The sequence below is a fragment of the Podarcis raffonei genome, chromosome 14 (genome assembly GCF_027172205.1).
Source record: "Podarcis raffonei isolate rPodRaf1 chromosome 14, rPodRaf1.pri, whole genome shotgun sequence".
Lineage (NCBI taxonomy): Eukaryota > Metazoa > Chordata > Lepidosauria > Squamata > Lacertidae > Podarcis > Podarcis raffonei.
This window is the reverse complement of record NC_070615.1, coordinates 7,061,302-7,080,867: the sequence shown is the minus strand read 5'-3', so window position 1 is coordinate 7,080,867 and position 19,566 is coordinate 7,061,302. Positions and strand designations below refer to the sequence as shown.

Sequence of the window (19,566 nt, the reverse complement as noted above, 5' to 3'; positions counted from 1 at the left end):
CCTGACCATTAGGTCCAGTCATGACCGACTTTGGGGTTGCGGCGCTCATCTTGCTTTATTGGCTGAGGGAGCCGGCGTACAGCTTCCAGGTCATGTGGCCAGCATGACTAAGCCACTTCTGGCAAACCAGAGCAGCACACAGAAATGCCGTTTATCTTCCCGCCGGAGCAGTACCTATTTATCTACTTGCACTTTGACGGGGTTTTGAACTGCTAGGTTGGCAGGAGCAGGGACAGAGTGACGGGAGCTCACCCCGTCACAGGGATTCGAACTGCAGACCTTCTGATCAGCAAGTCCTAGGCTCTGTGGTTTAACCCACAGCGCCACCCGCGTCCCAACTCCCCTTGTAGATGTTAGCAAATGGAGAGGTTCACCAAGGCAAAAGGCACTCAGAGGACAGCAGAGCTGGAGGCTGCCCCATTTTATAACAACCCTGCAAAGGAGGTCAGCCTGTTCACTCACTGGGCCTCATATTCAGCCAGTCATTCATTCATGGACATATTTGTGCCCTGCCTTTTAGAAATAATGCACATTTGTCCGTGTCTGCCGTCATGTCTCTTTTGGAAGGCATCTTCCCATGGCCAACACCTTGCACTGGGGATCTGGCTTGTGCAGCTGGAGCAGAGAATGTTAGGCAACACAGCAAAACATCAGGTTTAAAACACTTTGCAAAGAATCCCTTATAACAGTGGTTCCCAGTTAGCTAAGTACAGTGGACCCCCTCTTCCCCTCCAAAAGAAGTCAACCCATGGACCCCTACTTTTGAAATTTTTGACATCTCTATGGTAGTTTTCATTATGTGAATGGTGCCATGGGTGGGTTGGGAACCACTGTCTTATAACATGGGCATGACAAGGAAGTTCTCTTGCATTAGCAACTTTGACCCCTCACTGTCCCTAACAGTGCAGGGTACTAGCTAGTCTCTTTGTGGCACTAAGTCATGGAGCTTGGAACAGCTTGTATCACTCCCATGAGCAAACTGCCTTGTGTGTTCTGCAAACCAGGGAATCTTAACTGCATTTCTGTGATAAAATTAAGCCTTAGTAAACCATTTACACAGAATTCTAAAAGTGTATGACATTTGCACACAGTCTTATGAGTAGTGCAGATTTCTTAGGGTGGATACCAAAGAGATATTTCTTTAAAAATATCTCCTTCTTCCACTCTAAAACAATAATCAATTACCCTTATCCACCTGCACCATCTCATCTAAGTTCATTTTCAAGATGAAGTTTCTTCGTTGGATGGTGGCTGTCCAATTCTCTCTCTGTCCATCATGGACTACTTTAGAGCTGTTCCCAGATTGACAGCCTGAGAGTGAATCAATAATAATTATCAGGCTGAAACCGCTGTGAGCAGAATAATCCTGCCATGGGATAGTAAGACTGAGCACCACTACCACACTGGCTCACGGTTGCAGCTACCACATTCCATGTGTGCATTTCAGGGTCTCTGCCCAGCCCAGTTCCTGAAATCAGGCGATTAGTAGGAGGTGCACCCACTCCTCTGTCTGTCTGTCCATCCACCCCCCCAACAAAAACCTTTTAAATGGCGTGCCACTTTGGGTGATGGATGACAGATGGCATGCAGGCAGTGTTTCATTATATAAAAAGCTCTCTGCTGGTTGACACCAAATAAATCAGTGGGACAGAGAGCAGATAATCACAATGGAGAAGGCTTTGCCTTGTTTTTTTGCCTTCTGTGATGAAATGTGGGAGGGCAAAGGGGTCTTGTAGCCTGAAATGTGGCCTGGCTGTCCTTGTGTTTGCAACAGCAGCCCTCCAACTCCAAATTTGGATGTTGTTCTCTGCTGTACTCCTGGATTGGGCTAGAAGAAGAGTCCAGTGTGGTGTAGTGGTTAAGAGCAGCGGACTCATAATCTGGTGAACCGGGTTTGATTCCCTGCTCCTCCACATGCAGCTGCTGGGTGACCTTGGGCTAGTCACATTTCTCTGAAGTCTCTAAGCCTCATTTACCTCACAGAGTGTTTGTTGTGGGGGAGGAAGGGAAAGGAGATTGTTAGCCGCTTTGAGACAGGCTCCTTAGGGTAGTGATAAAGCGGGATATCAAATCCAAACTCTTCTTCCAGCAGCTGGATCTCACCAAAGGGGGCCTAGCTAATTCAGCATCCCCATTCCTCACCATGGCCTACCAGAAGCCCATTATAGGAAGCCCAGAGGTAGGTCATGCAGGTGACAGCCCTTTCCTGCTGTTGCTCCCCAGCATCTGGTCTTCAGAGGGTTGCTGTTGGTCCTGGTCCTGGAGGTGGAACAACATCATAGTGACTCCTAGCCAGTGATGGCCTTATTTGCCATAACTCTATCTAATCCCCCTTTAAAGTCATCTAAGGCTGCAACCCTATACAGTGGTACCTCGGTTTACGAACTTAATCCATTCCAGAAATCTGTTCTTAAACCGAAACCATTCTTAAACCGAGGCACACTTTCCCTAATGAGGCCTCCCACCGCTGGTGCTCTTCCACCATTTGGCTTCCATTCTTAGACTGAGGTAAAGTTCACAAACCAGGACACTATTTCCGGTTTTGCAGAGTTCGTAAACTGAATAGTTCATAAACAGGGCTGTAATTAAACCAAGGTACCACTGTACCTACATACCTAGAAGTAAGTAGACATGTTAAGTTTTCATTGTAGATTAGTGGTGAAAGTCACATATTGCAGTAGCAAATTCAATAGTCAAGCTAGGCACTGTGTAAATATGTACTTTCATTTGTCTTTCCTGAATCTTTCAAAAGTCAGCTTCACTAGAACTTCAGTTCTTGTGTCATTACACACACACACACAATCTCCCCAGCATGGAATCTATCTTTTTTGCAGCTGCTGCACACTGGGTTGACATTTCTATTGCAATCCCACAGTTTCATTCCTGGGCAGTCAGTGCCTAACCAGCTCTCATGAGACTATATGTGGAATTAAGAATTTTTGCCCCAACATGCATAACATTAAACTTGTTTACACTGAGCGCTTATCCGCATTTAGCTTTTGCCCCACTCTTTCCAGACACAGGTCTGCACTTTGAAGCTCCTTGTCTGAGCGGTTCTTTTTCTTTTTTGCCCTGGAGCTTTCCCCACAAAAACCTGATCTTTGGTGTTCAGTCGGAGCAAACATCAATTCAGGTGCTTGGACACAGACCTTCAAATTGTGGACCATGCCTGGAAAGAGCAGAGGAAAGTTAAGTGTAGATAAGTCCTGAACTGTATTTGTGATTATACCACCACTTATCCAGTTTGGAGAGTTCCTTTTGTAATTTAACCACCTTAAACCATTTGGAATCACCAGCAACCCTGGCAGCCTCATTGCTCCCTTCTAATTCTAGATTATTTATGAAGAACCTAAAAAGCACAGGTCCCAATACTGATCCTTGGCAGACTTCACTTTCTACATCCCTTGATTGTTTATTTATTTCTAATTTCTGCTCTTTAACCAGTAACTGTTCCATAGGAGCACCTTCCCTCTTATTCTATGACTGCTTAGCTTACTAAGTAGGTGAGCTACTTTGTCAAAAGCTTTTCAAGAGACTAAGTACACAGTATCAACTGGATCACCCCTACCCATATGCTTATTGGAACTCTCAAAGAACTCTGAAAGGTTAGGCAGACAGAGCATACCTTTGCAGAAGCCATATTGATTCTTCTTCAGCAACTCTGATCCTTTCCTAGGTTTGATAATTTTATCTTTAATGGTGCTTTCCACCAGTCCCCCCCCCTCCAGCCAGTCTGTTTCATCAACTGCAGCTTCTCAGACTACTAAGGAGCAACGAGGCCTCTGCAGGACTGGAGCCTCAGGAATGATCATGCTGATGGCCCTAAGAATTTTGCCATTCCACACCGAGACAAGAGCCTCAACAAGATTACCTGCTCTGTCCACTGAAAACTCCCCCTGAGCAGTCAGGAATCTATCATATATTAACCTTCACAGTACTCTATCTAAGAAAGCTTTGGGCACCCATTTCCCAAGGAGAGGTGCTCAGGAAACCCTGTGCAAGAGATGGCCAGTAAAGGCCGCTTTATTCCTACTCTGACAAGGTTCAGGAAATCTGGATTGCTTCCTACAAAAAAGACTAGCATATTAGGAGGAGGAGTGAAACCATATGAGATTCTAGGGCTTGAAAACGCTTACAACAGATCATCACTTTCATTTGAAGTCAAATCAAACTTTCTTGCCGGTAGCTTTTATTCCCCTGCCCCCTGGAGCACCACATATTTTCCTGAATTCTTAAAGGAAACTATCTACTGCTGTTGAACATGCATCCTGTTTGGAGAGGGGGTGAAATGAAATGGGAGCAGGCAAAAGCCCAACAAGAGCACTGAGTGGATTAAAAGCGAGAATGATGGTCGGGAAGGGGCAGCGACAGAATCCATCACACACGGTTGGGTTCCATGTCATGTTGAAGAAAGAAAAATCACCCTGTTTACATTGAGATCAATCACAGCTTTTGCTCTTCTGCACAGCAGGCACATTCAGGCCTCCCCCCCCACCTCATTATTACCAAAGTACTTGGAAACATTTCTTGTGTTCTGGTATTAATAAACCTCATCTGATTGTATCACTTGGACAACAGCTGAGTGGGCTATGTCCCAAAATATGGTGTATAAATAATTTCATGAATACACATTCTGCTGTTAAAAGCTGACACTAATTTCACAACTTCTTCTTTTTAAACGCTCCACTAGTCTAAGGGGAGAGGAGAGATTTGACCAAAATCAGAGGAAGGCACCATGAAGCTTCTCAGGTCAAAACAGGGACCAGGATGCATAATCATAGCTGTCAACCTTCCCTTTTTTGGTGGGAAATTCCCTTATTCCAGTGCCGTTTCCCGCTGCTTCCCGCTGCTATCCCGAATCGTTAGATATCCCATAGACTGTCCCCGGGACAGGTGAGGCTGCTGATTCCTTATTTTCAAGGCCGCTGATCCCTTATTTTCAAATCTGAAAGTTGACAGCTATGTGCATAATCCTAACTTCTAGTGATTCAGCTTCAAACTCAGTTGGTGGAGCATGAGACTCTTAATCTCAGGATCATGCGTTCAAGCCCCATGTTGGGCAAAAGATTCCTGCATTTCAGGGGGTTGGACTAGATGCTACTTGTGGTCCCTTCCAACTCTACAATTCTATGATTCTGATTTATGAAACAAAACAACACAAAGACTCCAACCCCAGACAAGCTCCTTTGTGGCTCACCTGGAGCTGTCCGTGGTGCTGCAACTGCAATGCCCAGCTTCTCTCATGGGCTGCGATGGGTCAGAACAAGACCTCCAAGTCTCTGGGGGCAACCAGGTGCCCATCTAATGCCCACAGGACTGGGAGGAGCCTTTCAGGCAGAACCAGGCAGGCAGGCAGCAGCAGAAATTTGTAGCAGCAATATAGTTCAGCATCAGATGCAGCCACCCCACAACATGCTGATCACAGTCTTTAATAGTTCAGCTGCAACACTGTTTCTTCAGGATTTGGGGTGTTCAGTGTAGGGTACAAACTTAATTGTGAAAGAGTGGGTTGACATGGGGTTGGGGGCTTCATCTTAGCGACCCATTGAAGTAGAGGCATAGTACCTCTCACCCCTGCCCCCAAGTAGCCACTCCTCTCCACCAAGCTGACTTTGCCTTAATGGAGCTGAATTGTTTTGTGTGGTGGTTGGATCACACTGGAAAAGGGAGAAATCCTCAGGTCACTTACTGGAGAGCACAGAAATACTTCCAGCTGCACAACAGGAAGCGACTCCCTTGCTGGGGGATACACCTCATTAGCACTTATGGATTTATCTGGGATGCAAACTATGGCCACCCACATAGTTGCTTCCTGTCATTTATTAATACCTCATTCAGGGAGGAAAGGGTGCCCAAAGTGTCACCCCTGCAAGTGTGTGGCTCCTGCACTACGAACTTTCTCTCCTGGATGTGGATTCCTTGACCAGTACAACCACTCTTTTCCTGCAGGAACAGTTTGGGAGGAAACCACTATTATTCGCTCCATTTGCTCCTAAAGAAAAGGACTGAAGCTGGTCCATTTGGAGAATATCAGCATTCATTCAAAAAGTTATGGGATTAAAAGATGCTGAAATGCTGCTGCTGCTGCTGCTGTGAAATTAGTTCGCTGTCTAGGATGGCAAGGTTAATGTTGCTGCTGTTGCTAGGATATGCCACAATATCATTGCTGATCTTGATGGTTCGAATTGGTGCCTTAATTTCCCAGTGGCCTGAGCTGCTTGTGACTTCAGCCTCATTTCAGTTAATCACACTGTCATTCTGGCTGCAGGTTGCCTTTTGACATCTCCATCATCTCCATCAGCAAACTGAGCTGCTTCCATGTGCAGCTCCATCCTTCCATAGGTGGTCTTGCCTGCAGCAGTAAGAGACCCAGGATGCTTTTTCAAGTGGTGCTGAGAAGGCCATTTTGCATCTCATTTATCCTGTGTCTTTCAGTTGAATGCAGTTCATAGTTTAATGGGGCACAGGAAACAGCCATTTTAAATTCAAACTATATGGATATTCTATTTCTATGAATCCCTGCTGATCTCCTTAAATGTCCCTATGGTTTTTGGTGACAGGTACCCTTGGACTAAGTTTGGTGCAGAAAGTGGCAGGCCCACCTGCTGGGGATGTGTGGGAGGGGCTCCACCACCATGCCAGTATCCACCAGTATCCTAGAAGAAAAGCTTCTGGTTTTTTAAAGAAAATATTATTTTAAACATTTTTTTTCAGTTCATTATATATCACCCCTCCAAAATTCTTTTACTATTTTACAGCTCCACCACATGTGGTAGAAGGTGCCCTCCTTTCCCTTACATTTCCAGCACGTATCTGACCTTGCTTTATACATTTTAGTTAATTTAAAGGTAAAGGGACCCCTGACCATTAAGTCCAGTCGTGGCCGACTCTGGGGTTGCAGCGCTCATCTCGCTTTATTGGCCGCGGGAGCTGGCGTACAGCTTCCGGGTCATGTGGCCAGCATGACTAAGCCGCTTCTGGTGAACCAGAGCAGCACACGGAAACGCCGTTTACCTTCCCGCCGGAGCAGTACCTATTTATCTACTTGCACTTGACATGCTTTCAAACTGCTAGGTTGGCAGGAGCAGGGACCGAGCAACAGGAGCTCACCCCTTCGCGGGGATTCGAACCACCAACCTTCTGTTTGTTTGTTTTTTTATAATAATTTTTAATTAAATTTTCTTTTAGAAATTAATCAACACAATCATTTTCTCAAATTTCCAGTTTTTTGTACTTCCACCAGCTCCTCCCCCAATCATCCATATTTTCTTATTCATTACGCATTTTCCATGTCTTATATTGCCAGTTAATACTAACTTATCGTCTCTATTTTTTTAACAATACATCTTTAACAATCACAAAGCCTCTTTAAAACCGACTAACGTTGTCTGTACATCACATATATTTTTCAGATAATCCGTAAACTTTCCCCAGTCCTCGATGAATTTGTGATCCTTTTGATATCTAATTTTCCCAGTCATTTTGTCCAGTTCTGCGTAGTCCATAAGTTTCATTCTCCACTCTTCAAGTGTCGGTAGTTCCTCTTGTTTCCATTTTTGGGCCATTAATATTCTTGCCGCTGTTACTGCATATTGAAAGAGTTTATAGTCTCTTCTATTAATCTCTCTTCCTGTTATTCCTAACAAAAAGGCTTCTGGTTTCTTTACAAATGTATATTTAAACATCTTTTTCAACTCATTATATATCATTTCCCAGAAACCCTTAACCTTCTTACATTCCCACCACATATGAAAGAATGATCCTTCTTTTTCTTTACATTTCCAACACTTATTACATGTCTTGTACATTTTTGTTAACTTAACCGGTGTAATGTACCATCTATATACCATTTTCATGATATTTTCCTTTATCGCCGAGCATGCAGTAAATTTCATATTTTCATTCCATACTTTTTTCCAATCAACCAGTTGTATATTATAACCAAAATCTCTGGCCCAATGTATCATAACTGATTTAACCTCCTCATCCTTCGTTTGCCATTCCAGTAAAATTCTATACATTTTAGACATTATCTTAGAATCATTATTTATTATCTCTGTTTGGAATTTCGATTCTTTTTCTATATATCCCCTCTCTTTCGAACCACCAACCTTCTGATCGGCAAATCCTAGGCTCTGTAGTTTAACCCTTAGCTAATTTACTAGGGGTTAAACACCAGCCATACATCATTTTTATATCATTTTCTTTCAAAGTACAGCATGCTGTAAACTTTAAATCCCAGTTCCATAACCTCTCCCATGCTGCTTGTGTTTTGGTTTCCTACCTCAACCCTACCAGGTGGGAAGGGCTGAAAACAGCAATTAATCAACCAATTAGCTATGTCTAAGGATGGACACAATCTCTTATGCTGCAGCAACAGAAGTATAGAAGTAATAGTCCTGCTGTATTCTGCCTTGGTCAGACCCCACTATTTGGGAGACAGTGAAAGGATACAAGGACCCCCTGGCAGTGACAACTTGCCAGGCTACCGTTTTCAACAGCTGGCAAGAGATGTTTTAGCCAAGCTAATAGTTAATTAGCTAATTAATTAGCTGGTTTTTGACCTACCCCCTGAAGACTGTCTGCCTTTTGCTGTTTTTTATAGTCCCCCCCCATCATTCAGTTTTTTATTCATTAATATTTGTAATAACAAATATTTCTACAAAGAGGGGAGACTGCACAGCACAAGACAGAATTCCAACCCTGATAATCTGGCAGATTGGTAGGAAGAGACCATTCTAGCGCTCGAGAGTTTGATGCAAGATACAGGGTTGTGCCAGTAAGATTGGAGCTGCTTCTCTTTACAGTCTGAGCTTGGTCCTCCTTCAGTGTCTCCTTTTGGAGTTGTAGGTGATTTTATTGCCAGTTTTCATGCGGATCCATTGCGGGATGAGCCTGTTCTGCTTCTGCTTCTGCTTCTTAGTGAGAAACCACTTGATCTTCAACGTCTTGTGGGAAGACATACTCCAGCTCCACCAAGCGCTCACCACAATGGCAACAAACAAAAAGAGCTGTTTTTTTAAATAGTTTTGATTGACATTTTGTTTTTTCTTTGAACTTTAAAATTGCTCTAATAAAATGCCAAGGTAAAAACAATAAACAGAGAGAGGGAGGACAAAGGGACCTTGTGGTGAAGACTTTTGGCAAGCAGACACAGTGCAGAGGGCCCCTCACTCCTGCATGGTTTCCAAGGAGGGTGTGAAGCCCGTCAGATTAGTGCCTTCCTTTCTCACACCCCTTCATCCCCCTCACTTTTGCTGTATGATTTACAACAGGAAGTGAGTGGCGTCATTAACCCCTGGGAACATTGTGAAATGGCTCCTAAAGTAGGATGACACTTTCAAATAATTAGATAATCATTATTAATTCATTTGTATTCATTTTAACAACTGTGATTGCAATCTGCTAATGTGACATTAGCAGGATGCTAAAATGTGTGTCTAAAGGAATTCTGAAGACAGTGAAAGATTGTGGGACTGGCAGGAGTGGATTCAAAGATGGGCTTTATTACTGATGTATAAAAATTATAAATGGCTTAATATGAAAAGAAATATCTAAGCGGTTGACATAAAATCCTCACCATCAATACACAGTCATATAAAAATACAACAATCAAATAAAACCTATTAAAAGCTTAATAAAAACAGGGGCGTCTTGTTCGTGTTCTCAGGCATCATTAACTGCAACTGACTGCAGAGAACAGGCCACTGGATGCCTCAACAGAGAGTGTATCAACAGCAGTATTCATGTTTTTCTAGGAAGGAAAAAGAGAGAAGAATGAAGCAAAGATGCAAGAAAGGGTTCCTTTCATTTGCCACACTTCCTGTACAGTTTTCCTAAGGAGAGCTCAGCTCAGTCATTGAAGCAAATGCAACAAGAAGAGCCCCACAGGAACTGAAGTTGTTGAAGCAGCTCCTTCCTTGTTCTCACTGGGAACATGGACTGCACCAGAAAGTTGAAAGGAAGGTGGGGAGGGAGGGAGGGAGAAAAGAAGGTTGAAAGGAAAAGTCAAGAGAGTCAAAGCACTCCATAATGCTTGGGAGCTGTTCAAAACCACAAGATTAGAAGCTCCGCTGAAATGTTTGCCACAGATCAAGAAAAGTACTACCAGGGCCTTTAAAACAATGTGTGGATGAAGAAAACAAAAAGGAACACAAACTTTGGCAAATAGGTAACTGGAGAAGCACCGTGCTAGAAACATGAAGACCAACAAGAAGCTCTTCAGAGGCCTTAGTAACAAGAGACTGGCTAGGGAGGTGATTGGACTTTTAGATGACAGGGGAGACAAAGGTTTGCTAAAGGGCATACAGGTGCTCAGAGGCCCATTTGGAGAAGATGCTTGTGGCCTTCTCAGAGGCTTTGAGAATATGATGCTGGATAAGACAGACTTCAGCTGGCAAGTTGTTCTTATATGGAAGGCTTGTGAGCCTTCTGTGTGATGGCCTATTCGGAGCCAGAATTTCACATTTTTTTCTGGAACTTTGGAACTGCTGTGAGGAACCTCTGCTGGCTGGAACCTTCATTTTGCTCCTTTGCAAGAGGATCTCTATGCAGGAGCTTTATGTTGGTAGATTGGTCTAGATGGTAGGGAGTTTGTAGGTCACCCAAACTGTATTTTACATGCTCAGATTTTCGCCATCCAAACCACAGGAGTTGATATCCCTACATGGTCTCAATGATTTTCATATTATATCTGTTATCAGTGACATTCCTACGGGGCAGAAACCCTCCTGCCCCAGCATTCCATGATAAATGAGTAAGACGCAAGTTGTGATTGTGTGTTAAACAAAACAAATGTAGTTGGGCCTTGCCTTGCAAGCATTTTAATCCCAGAATTGTCCAAGAAGATAGAAGCCTGCTCTAGGGAAGTCCTCCATGCCCTGCAGAGGACACACTCTCTCCCTCTCTCTCTGTATTTGCCTCAGATGTCTCCCGTTAAATAGCACCCAGCCTATAAAGGTCTCATTGGAGACTGAAGCAACATTAACTCATTAAGTCAATAATTCATGGATTCTTTTATCTAAAGTGGCAACATCACACCATCAATTCGCAAAACAGCCACTTCTCCAAAGTGTGTGTGATGATAATAATGGATTTTCTAACAATACACTCTTGGAACAAGGTCACTGAGCACAGGCACAGGCGGACACAGCAGGGATCTGACCTGGGTTGGCAAAACAAGCTTTCTTATTGAACCTAATTATGAACTATCAAGATAATGGCCCCACACTAAACTGTTTCCTGGGGGATTATTTAGAAATGTGTCAGCCTTTTTAGGCTTAAATATCTGCTGTAAAGATAGAGCAGAAGATGGGAGTACAGGGCACATTACATCCTGACTACATCAGTGGAATTCCCAGCTCTCACACATAGCCTCTCGAGCTTAACTTGCCAACAATGGAGTTAAGATATATTAAGGAAACCTTCCTTAATGCCTCGTCATGAGCAGATAAGACTGGGAAACAAATTAACTGCTTGATCACAGGTACCTTCACCTCCCATCCATCCACTTCCAGCCCATCTCCCAGAACATCATCTTCTGTGGCCCAACACAGGAGCCGTTGCAACCACATTGGCAGGGTGGGCAAGACGAGGTCCAAGGGAGAGGTTGCCAGTGTGCTGGTACCTCTCCATCACTGTTCTTGGAGCAGGAGCAAGCAGAAGGGGATGGGCTGGGGCCACAAGGGCATTGTGATGCATTTATGGCCAGGATTGGGTGTAACAGTTATGAAGAGAGGAACCATGCAGATTGCCATGCATTCTGGAGGAGTCCTGCTTAGAAGAGAAATGAGGAGTTTGTGTCTGTGCTGGGTTGCATCTTTCACAATGAGCTTCGAAAGGGTCTCCTCAGATGCATTTGCAGCAACACAGAATGGAATCCATAACGTCTGCTTGGTGTTACCTGAAGGAATTAGATGCATCTGTGCCTCCTCTGTTTGGGTGGGGGTACTTGAATGGTTAAACCCACATGATCCTGCATGCACATTTACCTACATTCACCAGGAAGACTCAATCCCAAAAAACATTAGGAAGCATCAGGTTGTAAAGTTGCTACAAGCCAGTCAGGGTGCATTTACCCGAGAGCAAGTGCCACCGTGGCAGAACTCAAGAAGTGCAAAGGTGTTTGTTCATGTCCTTTGTTTTACTCTTGCCTAGTTTAGAGTTGGGATGCAGGTGGCGCTGTGGTCTAAACCACTGAGCCTAGGGCTTGCCGATTGGAAGGTTGGCAGTTCGAATCCCCGCAACAGGGTGAGTTCCCATTGTTCGGTCCCAGCTCCTGCCCACCTAGCACAGGGGTCAACAAACTTTTTCACCAGGGGGCCAGTCCACTGTCCCTCAGACCTTGTGGGGGGCAGGACTATATTTTGAAAAAATAATAATGAATGAATTCCTATGCCCCACAAATAACCCAGAGATGCATTTTAAATAGAAGCACACTTTCTACTCATGTAAAAACACCAGGCAGGCCCCACAAATAACCCAGAGGTGCATTTTAAATAAAAGGACACATTCTACTCATGTAAAAACATGCTGATTCCTGGACCATCTGCGGGCTGGATTTAGAAGGCGATTGGGCCGTATCCGGCCCCCGGCCTTATTTTGCCTACCCATGACCTAGCAGTTCAAAAGCACATCAAGTGCAAGTAGATAAATAGCTACCACTCTGGTGGGAAGGTAAACAGTGTTTCTGTGCACTGCTCTGGTTCACCAGAAGCAGCTTAGTCATGCTGGCCACATGACCCGGAAACTGTCTGCGGACAAACGCTGGCTCCTCAGCCTATAGAGCGAGATGAGCACTGCAACCCCAGAGTCATCCGCAACTGGACCTAACGGTCAGGGGTACCTTTACCTTTAGTTTAGAGTCAAGTTTGAGCCTGTGCATCCCATTTCCCTGGCAAGCCCTGGTCCACACCCCTTATTGACTTTCACAGACCTGGCTTTCTGGGCTATAGTCTTAGCAGTACCCCTCCTTCCTTCCTTCCCCTCCTTTCTCCCCCGGAGCCCCCTGTGCTTTGAAGGGAAGGTCCTCCCATGGCAGAGTTCTCCTCCAGCTTACTTGGCCTGGCTCCAGAAGGCTGGCTGGCTGCCATTTGCCCTGCGGCAGTCTCCTCCTCCACTCCAGCCGATCCTGCAGAGTGCCTGAGTGGTGCCCTCCGCCTGTGTGTTCACCTTCCTTCGCTTGGCCTGCCACACAATGTCACATTCCAAGTTTCCACATGAGAGCACAATGTGCATCCAAAACTTTAGACCTGGAAGCAGAGAGAGAGGAGAGCTGCCTCTTGACAATGATATGAGGGCGTTTGTTTACTCCTTAGAGCTGCTGATTCCTCTCTGGATCTCAGAAACAGCTTCTGTCATGAGGACACTTTCATTTACTGGTCCTTTCTCTGAAAGTTTACAGACAATGACAATTCTCTCACATTTTACCACTGACAGGTGTGTGATGTGTTTTAAGAATTTTGTCTGTTTTCTGCATCCTGGCCTCCTGCAATTTGTGATGATAGAAAGAGCCCAATGACCACATTCTCCGCTCATGGAAGTGAGTTAACTACACTCATGTAGAGACCTGGAGACAAAGTGCAAGCAGAACTTTCTGAAACTGTGGATGGCATAGGATTCACTTCCATTGTTTGGAGTCCAGTAACACGGGGATGTGGGTGGCGCTGTGGTGTAAACCACTGAGCCTTGGGCTTGCCAATCAGAAGGTCAGTGGTTTGAATCCCCGCAAAGGGGTGAGCTCCCGTTGCTTAGTCCCTGCTCCTGCCAACCTAGCAGTTCGAAAGCACTTCAAGTGCAAGTAGATAAATAGGTACTGCTGTGGCAGGAAGGTAAACGGAGTTTCCGTGCACTGCTCTGGTTTCACCAGAAGCGGCTTAGTCATGCTGGCCACATGACCTTGCAAAACTGTCTGTGGACAAACGTCGGCTCCCTCAGCCAGTAAAGTGAGATGAGCACTGCAACCCCAGAGTCGTTCGCGACTGGACTTAACTGTCAGGGGTCTGTGAGCCAACCCCTCTGCAAGAGTTGGCTGACTGTGGACAGATTCACATATCCAGTTACCAGCACTGTACTTCTGCAATTGAAATTCCCCTATTCCCCCTCAGCTCACAGTCCATTCAGTAGCCACGCAGCCATCTGCCCACCGCCTACAACATTTGCAGAGGACAGTGGGCAACCCAAAGCTGATCTCTATATTCTGACTACAGCAGGTGAAAGAGGCAAACATCTGGTGGCAGAAAGAGAGTGCCACCAGCACCAGCAGTTATGCAGAGGTTGGGGATCCTGTTGCTGCACAGGGACCTTCCACATCCTGCCCTCTCAACCCCATCCACAGAGTCTATGTTACAAGTTCACATTACCTTTTAAAGCATTCCCTTATTTGGGAAAGGAGATATTGAGTGCCTTTCAAGATGTGCCAGTGACACCAAGTTGCCCCCCAATATTTGGTGGGGCTGGCCCGCCCACATCACATATGTGTGTGATATCATGCATGCAACGTGTGATGTCACACATGTCACCCAATGCTGCACAGGCTGGTGCAGCCTTCTGCTAGGCCATGTCGGTCCCCACAGCATCTCCCAAGGCTGGGATGACCTCACACCATGCACGCCAGTTCCTATGGCATCTCCTGACACCATGCATGCAGGTGCAGCCTTCCACGATGTTATGCCGGGCCCCCTCAATATGGGGGGTGGCCCTAGGCCTCCTTCAAACAAATCTTGAGATGGCAGAAGACACCTTTGCCCCCTAGAGTTGGTGCGCCTGGGATCTGTTCACTGGTCTGGTCCTGCTAGCTAGGATAATGGGAGTTCATTCCAACAACAGCTAGAGACCCAAGTTTGAGAAACACTGGTTTACATGCTGCAATATGGTGGTCTAGAAAAAAACAGATGCATCTGGGGGTGGGAAGCCCTGTCTGATTTGCAGACACAAACAATGGGGAGCGATCCTTTGAAATTCAAACTCCTCCAAACTTTGTGATACAGTTCTCCAACCAAAAGCTGTGTGCAAAAGGACATATGTTAGTGGAAATTGTGTGCAAAAGTGGGGCTGACTACATAAATTCTTCACATTAAGGGAAATTGCATACAAAATCACATGTATTGAAAGGAATGCACACACACATGAATTTTCATGAGACCTTTAAAAAAACAGATTGATGCAGAACTCAAGACTACTTCCGGTCTCAAGAAATGGGCAGACTAATCAATGGCTCAACCCCCCTCTGTGCTTCTGGCTCTAACACAGCAGCACTTCAACGTGTGGATATCTGAGTATTTTTACAGAAATACGGTCTTGCATCAGGTTGTACTGCCTTAAATGAGACAAACAGAATGTTATTTGGTACACAAGAAAAGAGGTGAAGTCACTTCACATACAGCTCCAAGAGGCCTCTATTTTAAAAAAACACCCTAGCAATTTTGTGATGCTCTAAAGTGGCCCTGATGATTGCTGCCCTCCTGTTGACTGGAGCAGTTTGAACTTCATCTGACATTCCAAGCTAGTTTCCTAAGTCAATATTACCACTGAACGGCGCCCATTGATCAGCCAAGTGAAGCAGCAAGAAATGGATTTGAGCCTGAGGAAAAACCATCACTGGGGAAGCTGCAGATGGGGCTGAGCTGGGAGGAATCTCTTGCCCTGTGAATGGGGCCTGCTCCACAATGTTCCATAGGGTGGTGAGGTAACTGTGGAGCAGGTAAAGAGGCAGAAATGCTTAAACCTGAAGGGAAGCTGTAACTTCCTCTTTGCCATGAGCAGGGGACAACATTGGCCAACTGGAAGAAACCTGTCCCTGCCATTTATCCATGCTGCTAGCTAATCCCCTGCAGCCAAATGAAAGTTAAACCGGCTATTAACTTCCTGCTGGATGGACTCTCAGCAGTCCTCTTTGATTTCCTGCTGACCAAAAGGGATGTGGTCTCAGGGCTGGAGGAGAAAGACGTTGCAAGGCATGAGAGGCTGAGCAGAAAATGCCCCCCTCAATTCCAAGTCAAGGTTTGCTTCATCATACTCAGGGCTGGTCAAGGTATTTGTGCACCAGAGGCAGAATTTTCCCCAAGGGCTTCTCCCCACCATGCCTGAAAGTAAAAGTATAGGAATAATATATTAAATGGGCATCATCTTGCTTCCCTTTCAAGTGCCCACGTCACTCTGCTTCATGGAAGGGGCAGCACTCTGTTTTCTGTCACCTTCCTCCAAATCAGCTGATAGGAAGTGCCTACAGAGGGTGGTGAATACAGCACAAGATATTATGGGCTGTCCCGTGAATACACTGGATGACATTGCGGAAGAACGTTGCCTCAGGAGAGTGAGGAAAATTCTCAGGGATGATTCACACCCTGGCCAGCAATTTCTTGATCTCCTGTCCTCAGGCAGAAGTTATAGAAGCATGATTAGTTGCACCAACAGGGTAAAGAACAGCTTCTATCCCTGGGCTGTTAGGCTGCTGAATGAAAAGATAACAACAGGACAACTGACTTTCGGGTTTGGTGAGTGTGCGTCAGTAAACGAGGGGAATTAAAACTAAGAGAGCTGTGGGGTGTGTGCTCGTGTAATCTCACTGTATACAAGTTGTACAAGTGACAATAAAGTATTTCAAATTTCAAATTTAAAACACAACAGACCTATCTGAAAATTATATTGAGCACTTTCCTCTGCTTTAAAATATTTTAGACCTCAACGTACATTTCCTTAAAAGCAAGTTCCACTTAATGAATTCCTTAGAAATCCATTGCAGTAGAGTAGGCTTGGGGGACATAGATTGAACTCCTGTCTCCCACCCCACATTAGTGGGTTTTTGTGGTGGGGTGGGGGACAGAATGAGACACAGAAGCCCAGCTAGTGCTTGCTTCCAGTCCATGGTGCTGAAGCTCACTCATCGGCTACATGTTGTTTGATTCCCATTTTGAGCTCTGTGTTCAGATCCAAAGGACAGTGCCAGGAGAAGCACTTTGGCAAGGCAGTTCCAAGCACACCTCTCAGAGTGGGCTTTGCTGCTGAATTTTAAGGTGTTTGCACTGAGCTTGCCGATCAGAAGGTCAGCGGTTCGAATCCCCGCGACGGGGTGAGCTCCCGTTGCTCAGTCCCAACTCCTGTCAATCTAGCAGTTCGAAAGCCCCCCAAAAGTGCAAGTAGATAAATAGGTACCACTCTGGCGGGAACGTAAACGGCATTTCCATGCACTGCTCTGGTTTTGCCAGATGTGGCTTAGTCATGCTGGCCACATGACCTGAAAAAACTGTCTGCGGAGCAAATAAACGCCAGCTCCCTCGGCCTGTAAAGGGAGATGAGCGCCGCAACCCCAGAGTCGTTCACAACTGGACTTAACTGTCAGGGATCCTTGACCTTTACCTTTTTAGAGCAAAGTTAGTCTTGACTATGAAGCCGTTTCCTCATCACTGTAATGGGAATCAAGAGCTCCTACACTGCCATTTGTCACAAATTTACAAGCCAGAAAAACAGTTGCTTTTGTTCTGATCCCATAACTCAAAAGATTGAACCAGAGACATGGAAGAATCTGGCCCCATTGCATGTTTGTTGGCAACGATGCTCTAGTCACTGCCACACAAAGACCAGGATCACATCCACACATGGATGTGCCTGTGCCCTTTGGATTTCAAGTAGAAGTGACTTAGCTTTTAGGGATTTACAGCATGCCACCAACCTGGTCCAACCTCCTGCTGGAAATCTTGATCCAGAGCATCCTCTGGTGAGGGAGAGCCCACCACCTCTTGAGTTCTATTGCTCCATTGCTGACTGCAGTTCCCACCTTGCACATCCACACAAACACAGGCCCATACTCAGCTTTGCTGAATTATGTGTATTTTGTATTTAATCTCGTTCATGTCTTGCAAATGCAGAGATCAGGCCAAAACACACCCAGTCTGGTCTGCAGAGTCCTTATTGTCTTTCTACCATTTTCTTCCATTTTTTTGAAAATCCATTACCTGTAATGCTTATTCTGGAGCCTTACCTGCTCTTTTATCCCCCCCCTTTTTTTTGGTGCGGCAAATCTCTGATTTTTATTATTATTATTATTATTATTAAAAAATTATTGTCAGTTTTCACATAACAAATTATTTTAACAACTGTATTTCCCACCATTTTTTCCCTCCCTCCCCCCTACGACTCCCCTCAGTTCCTCTTTCCGGTTTATTAACACATAAAAATGTAAAAATCTCTAAGCTATCCATCTATTATGTTAACAAATAAATTTGTGTATGTTTATTCAAAACCTGCCAAGGAGTCTAACTCATTTTGTTGATTCTTGAGATACTTTGTAAAAGGTTCCCATTCTTCTTTAAAGTCACAGTTGTCCTTGTCACGTAGTTTGTGCGGCAGTTTTTCCAGTTTCGCATAGTCCATTAATTTCTCGTGCCACTGTTCTTTTGTTGGGATTTCTTCATTCTTCCGTCCTTGTGCTATTAATACTATTGCCGCTGTTGTTGCATACATAAATATATTTTTCATTTTCCTTGGCAGGTCTTTCCCTACAATCCCTAACAAAAATGCTTAAGGCTTTTTTACAAATGTTAGTCTAAACATTTTCTTCAACTCATTATATATCACTTCCCAATATTTTTTAATTACTCTACATTCCCACCACATATGATAAAAAGTCCCTTCTTTTTCCTTGCATTTCCAACATATATTTGACCCAGGATAATAGAATTATTGAATTGTAGAGTTGGAAGAGACCCTGAGGCTCATCTAGTCCAACCCTCTGCAATGCAGGAATCTCAGCACGTGGTCCCCCATCCAATTAGAAACCATACTGGACCCCGATTAGCTTTGCAAATGTGCCAGCAGTTTTATTGCTGCACCACTAGGAAGAACATACCAGGCATTAGCCATTAACTATAAGCTCCATTCACATAACAAAAACTACCATAAAGATATCAAAAGTTTCAAAAGTAAGGAGTGCATGGTTTGGCTTTTGAAAACCAGGGGGTCCTCAGTTAATTGGGAACCACTGCTCTAGTTCATTGTTAATACACATTTTCTGTGTTCTGAAATGATCATAAACATACTGGCCGTGGCTCCAAGAGGGGTGGCTTCCACTCCTCTTCTCTCAGCCACCTCTGCCCACCCCCCTTTGACCTTCTCTTCCACTTGAGCACAGTGCTTCACCTGCTTTCTTGGTCAATAGTTTGCATTTGTCTTGTGAGCCTTGAGCACCTGCGCTGTGCCTTAAGACAAAGGCAAGGTTACGATGGGCTTAGAAATGGCACTCAGTGTGGCGAACAGGGCTTGCTCAGCCTCGCGGCATTTGTTGTTGTGTGAAAGGTTTCTTCTTTCTAGTTTGTCCATTGTTCTGCCATGGTGGGTGGGTGGCTATTGGCAGGGGCCTTCTGGGGCTACAATATTTACCAGATTCTTGAATAAAGCATGGGTTTGGTCTCAACAAGTCAGATGTAGAATAGAAAAAAAAGCAATTCCATCTCTACACCCACCAACACCCCTTGTCTAACAATGTGTGAAGAGTTCAGGCAGAACTCAATTCTTCACTGTGAGGAAGCCTGTAGAGCAGGCATGTCCAAAGTCTGTTTCGGGGGTCTAATC

The 19,566-nt window shown here is 44.9% G+C and overlaps 1 protein-coding gene across 1 annotated transcript; it reads right to left on the bottom strand.

Moving 5' to 3' along the window:
- Positions 1 to 8,613: 8,613 nt before the first annotated feature.
- Positions 8,614 to 8,963, bottom strand: LOC128401676 (putative 60S ribosomal protein L39-like 5). Its single transcript, XM_053365012.1, has one exon. The coding sequence runs from the start codon at positions 8,961 to 8,963 to the stop codon at positions 8,826 to 8,828; it is 138 nt and encodes a 45-aa protein (XP_053220987.1). The 3' UTR covers positions 8,614 to 8,825.
- Positions 8,964 to 19,566: the final 10,603 nt, after the last annotated feature.

Bases quoted from the DNA above. Each gene is read 5' to 3' on its own strand.
- LOC128401676 (XM_053365012.1), bottom strand. From the start codon at position 8,963: ATGTCTTCCCACAAGACGTTGAAGATCAAGTGGTTTCTCACTAAGAAG.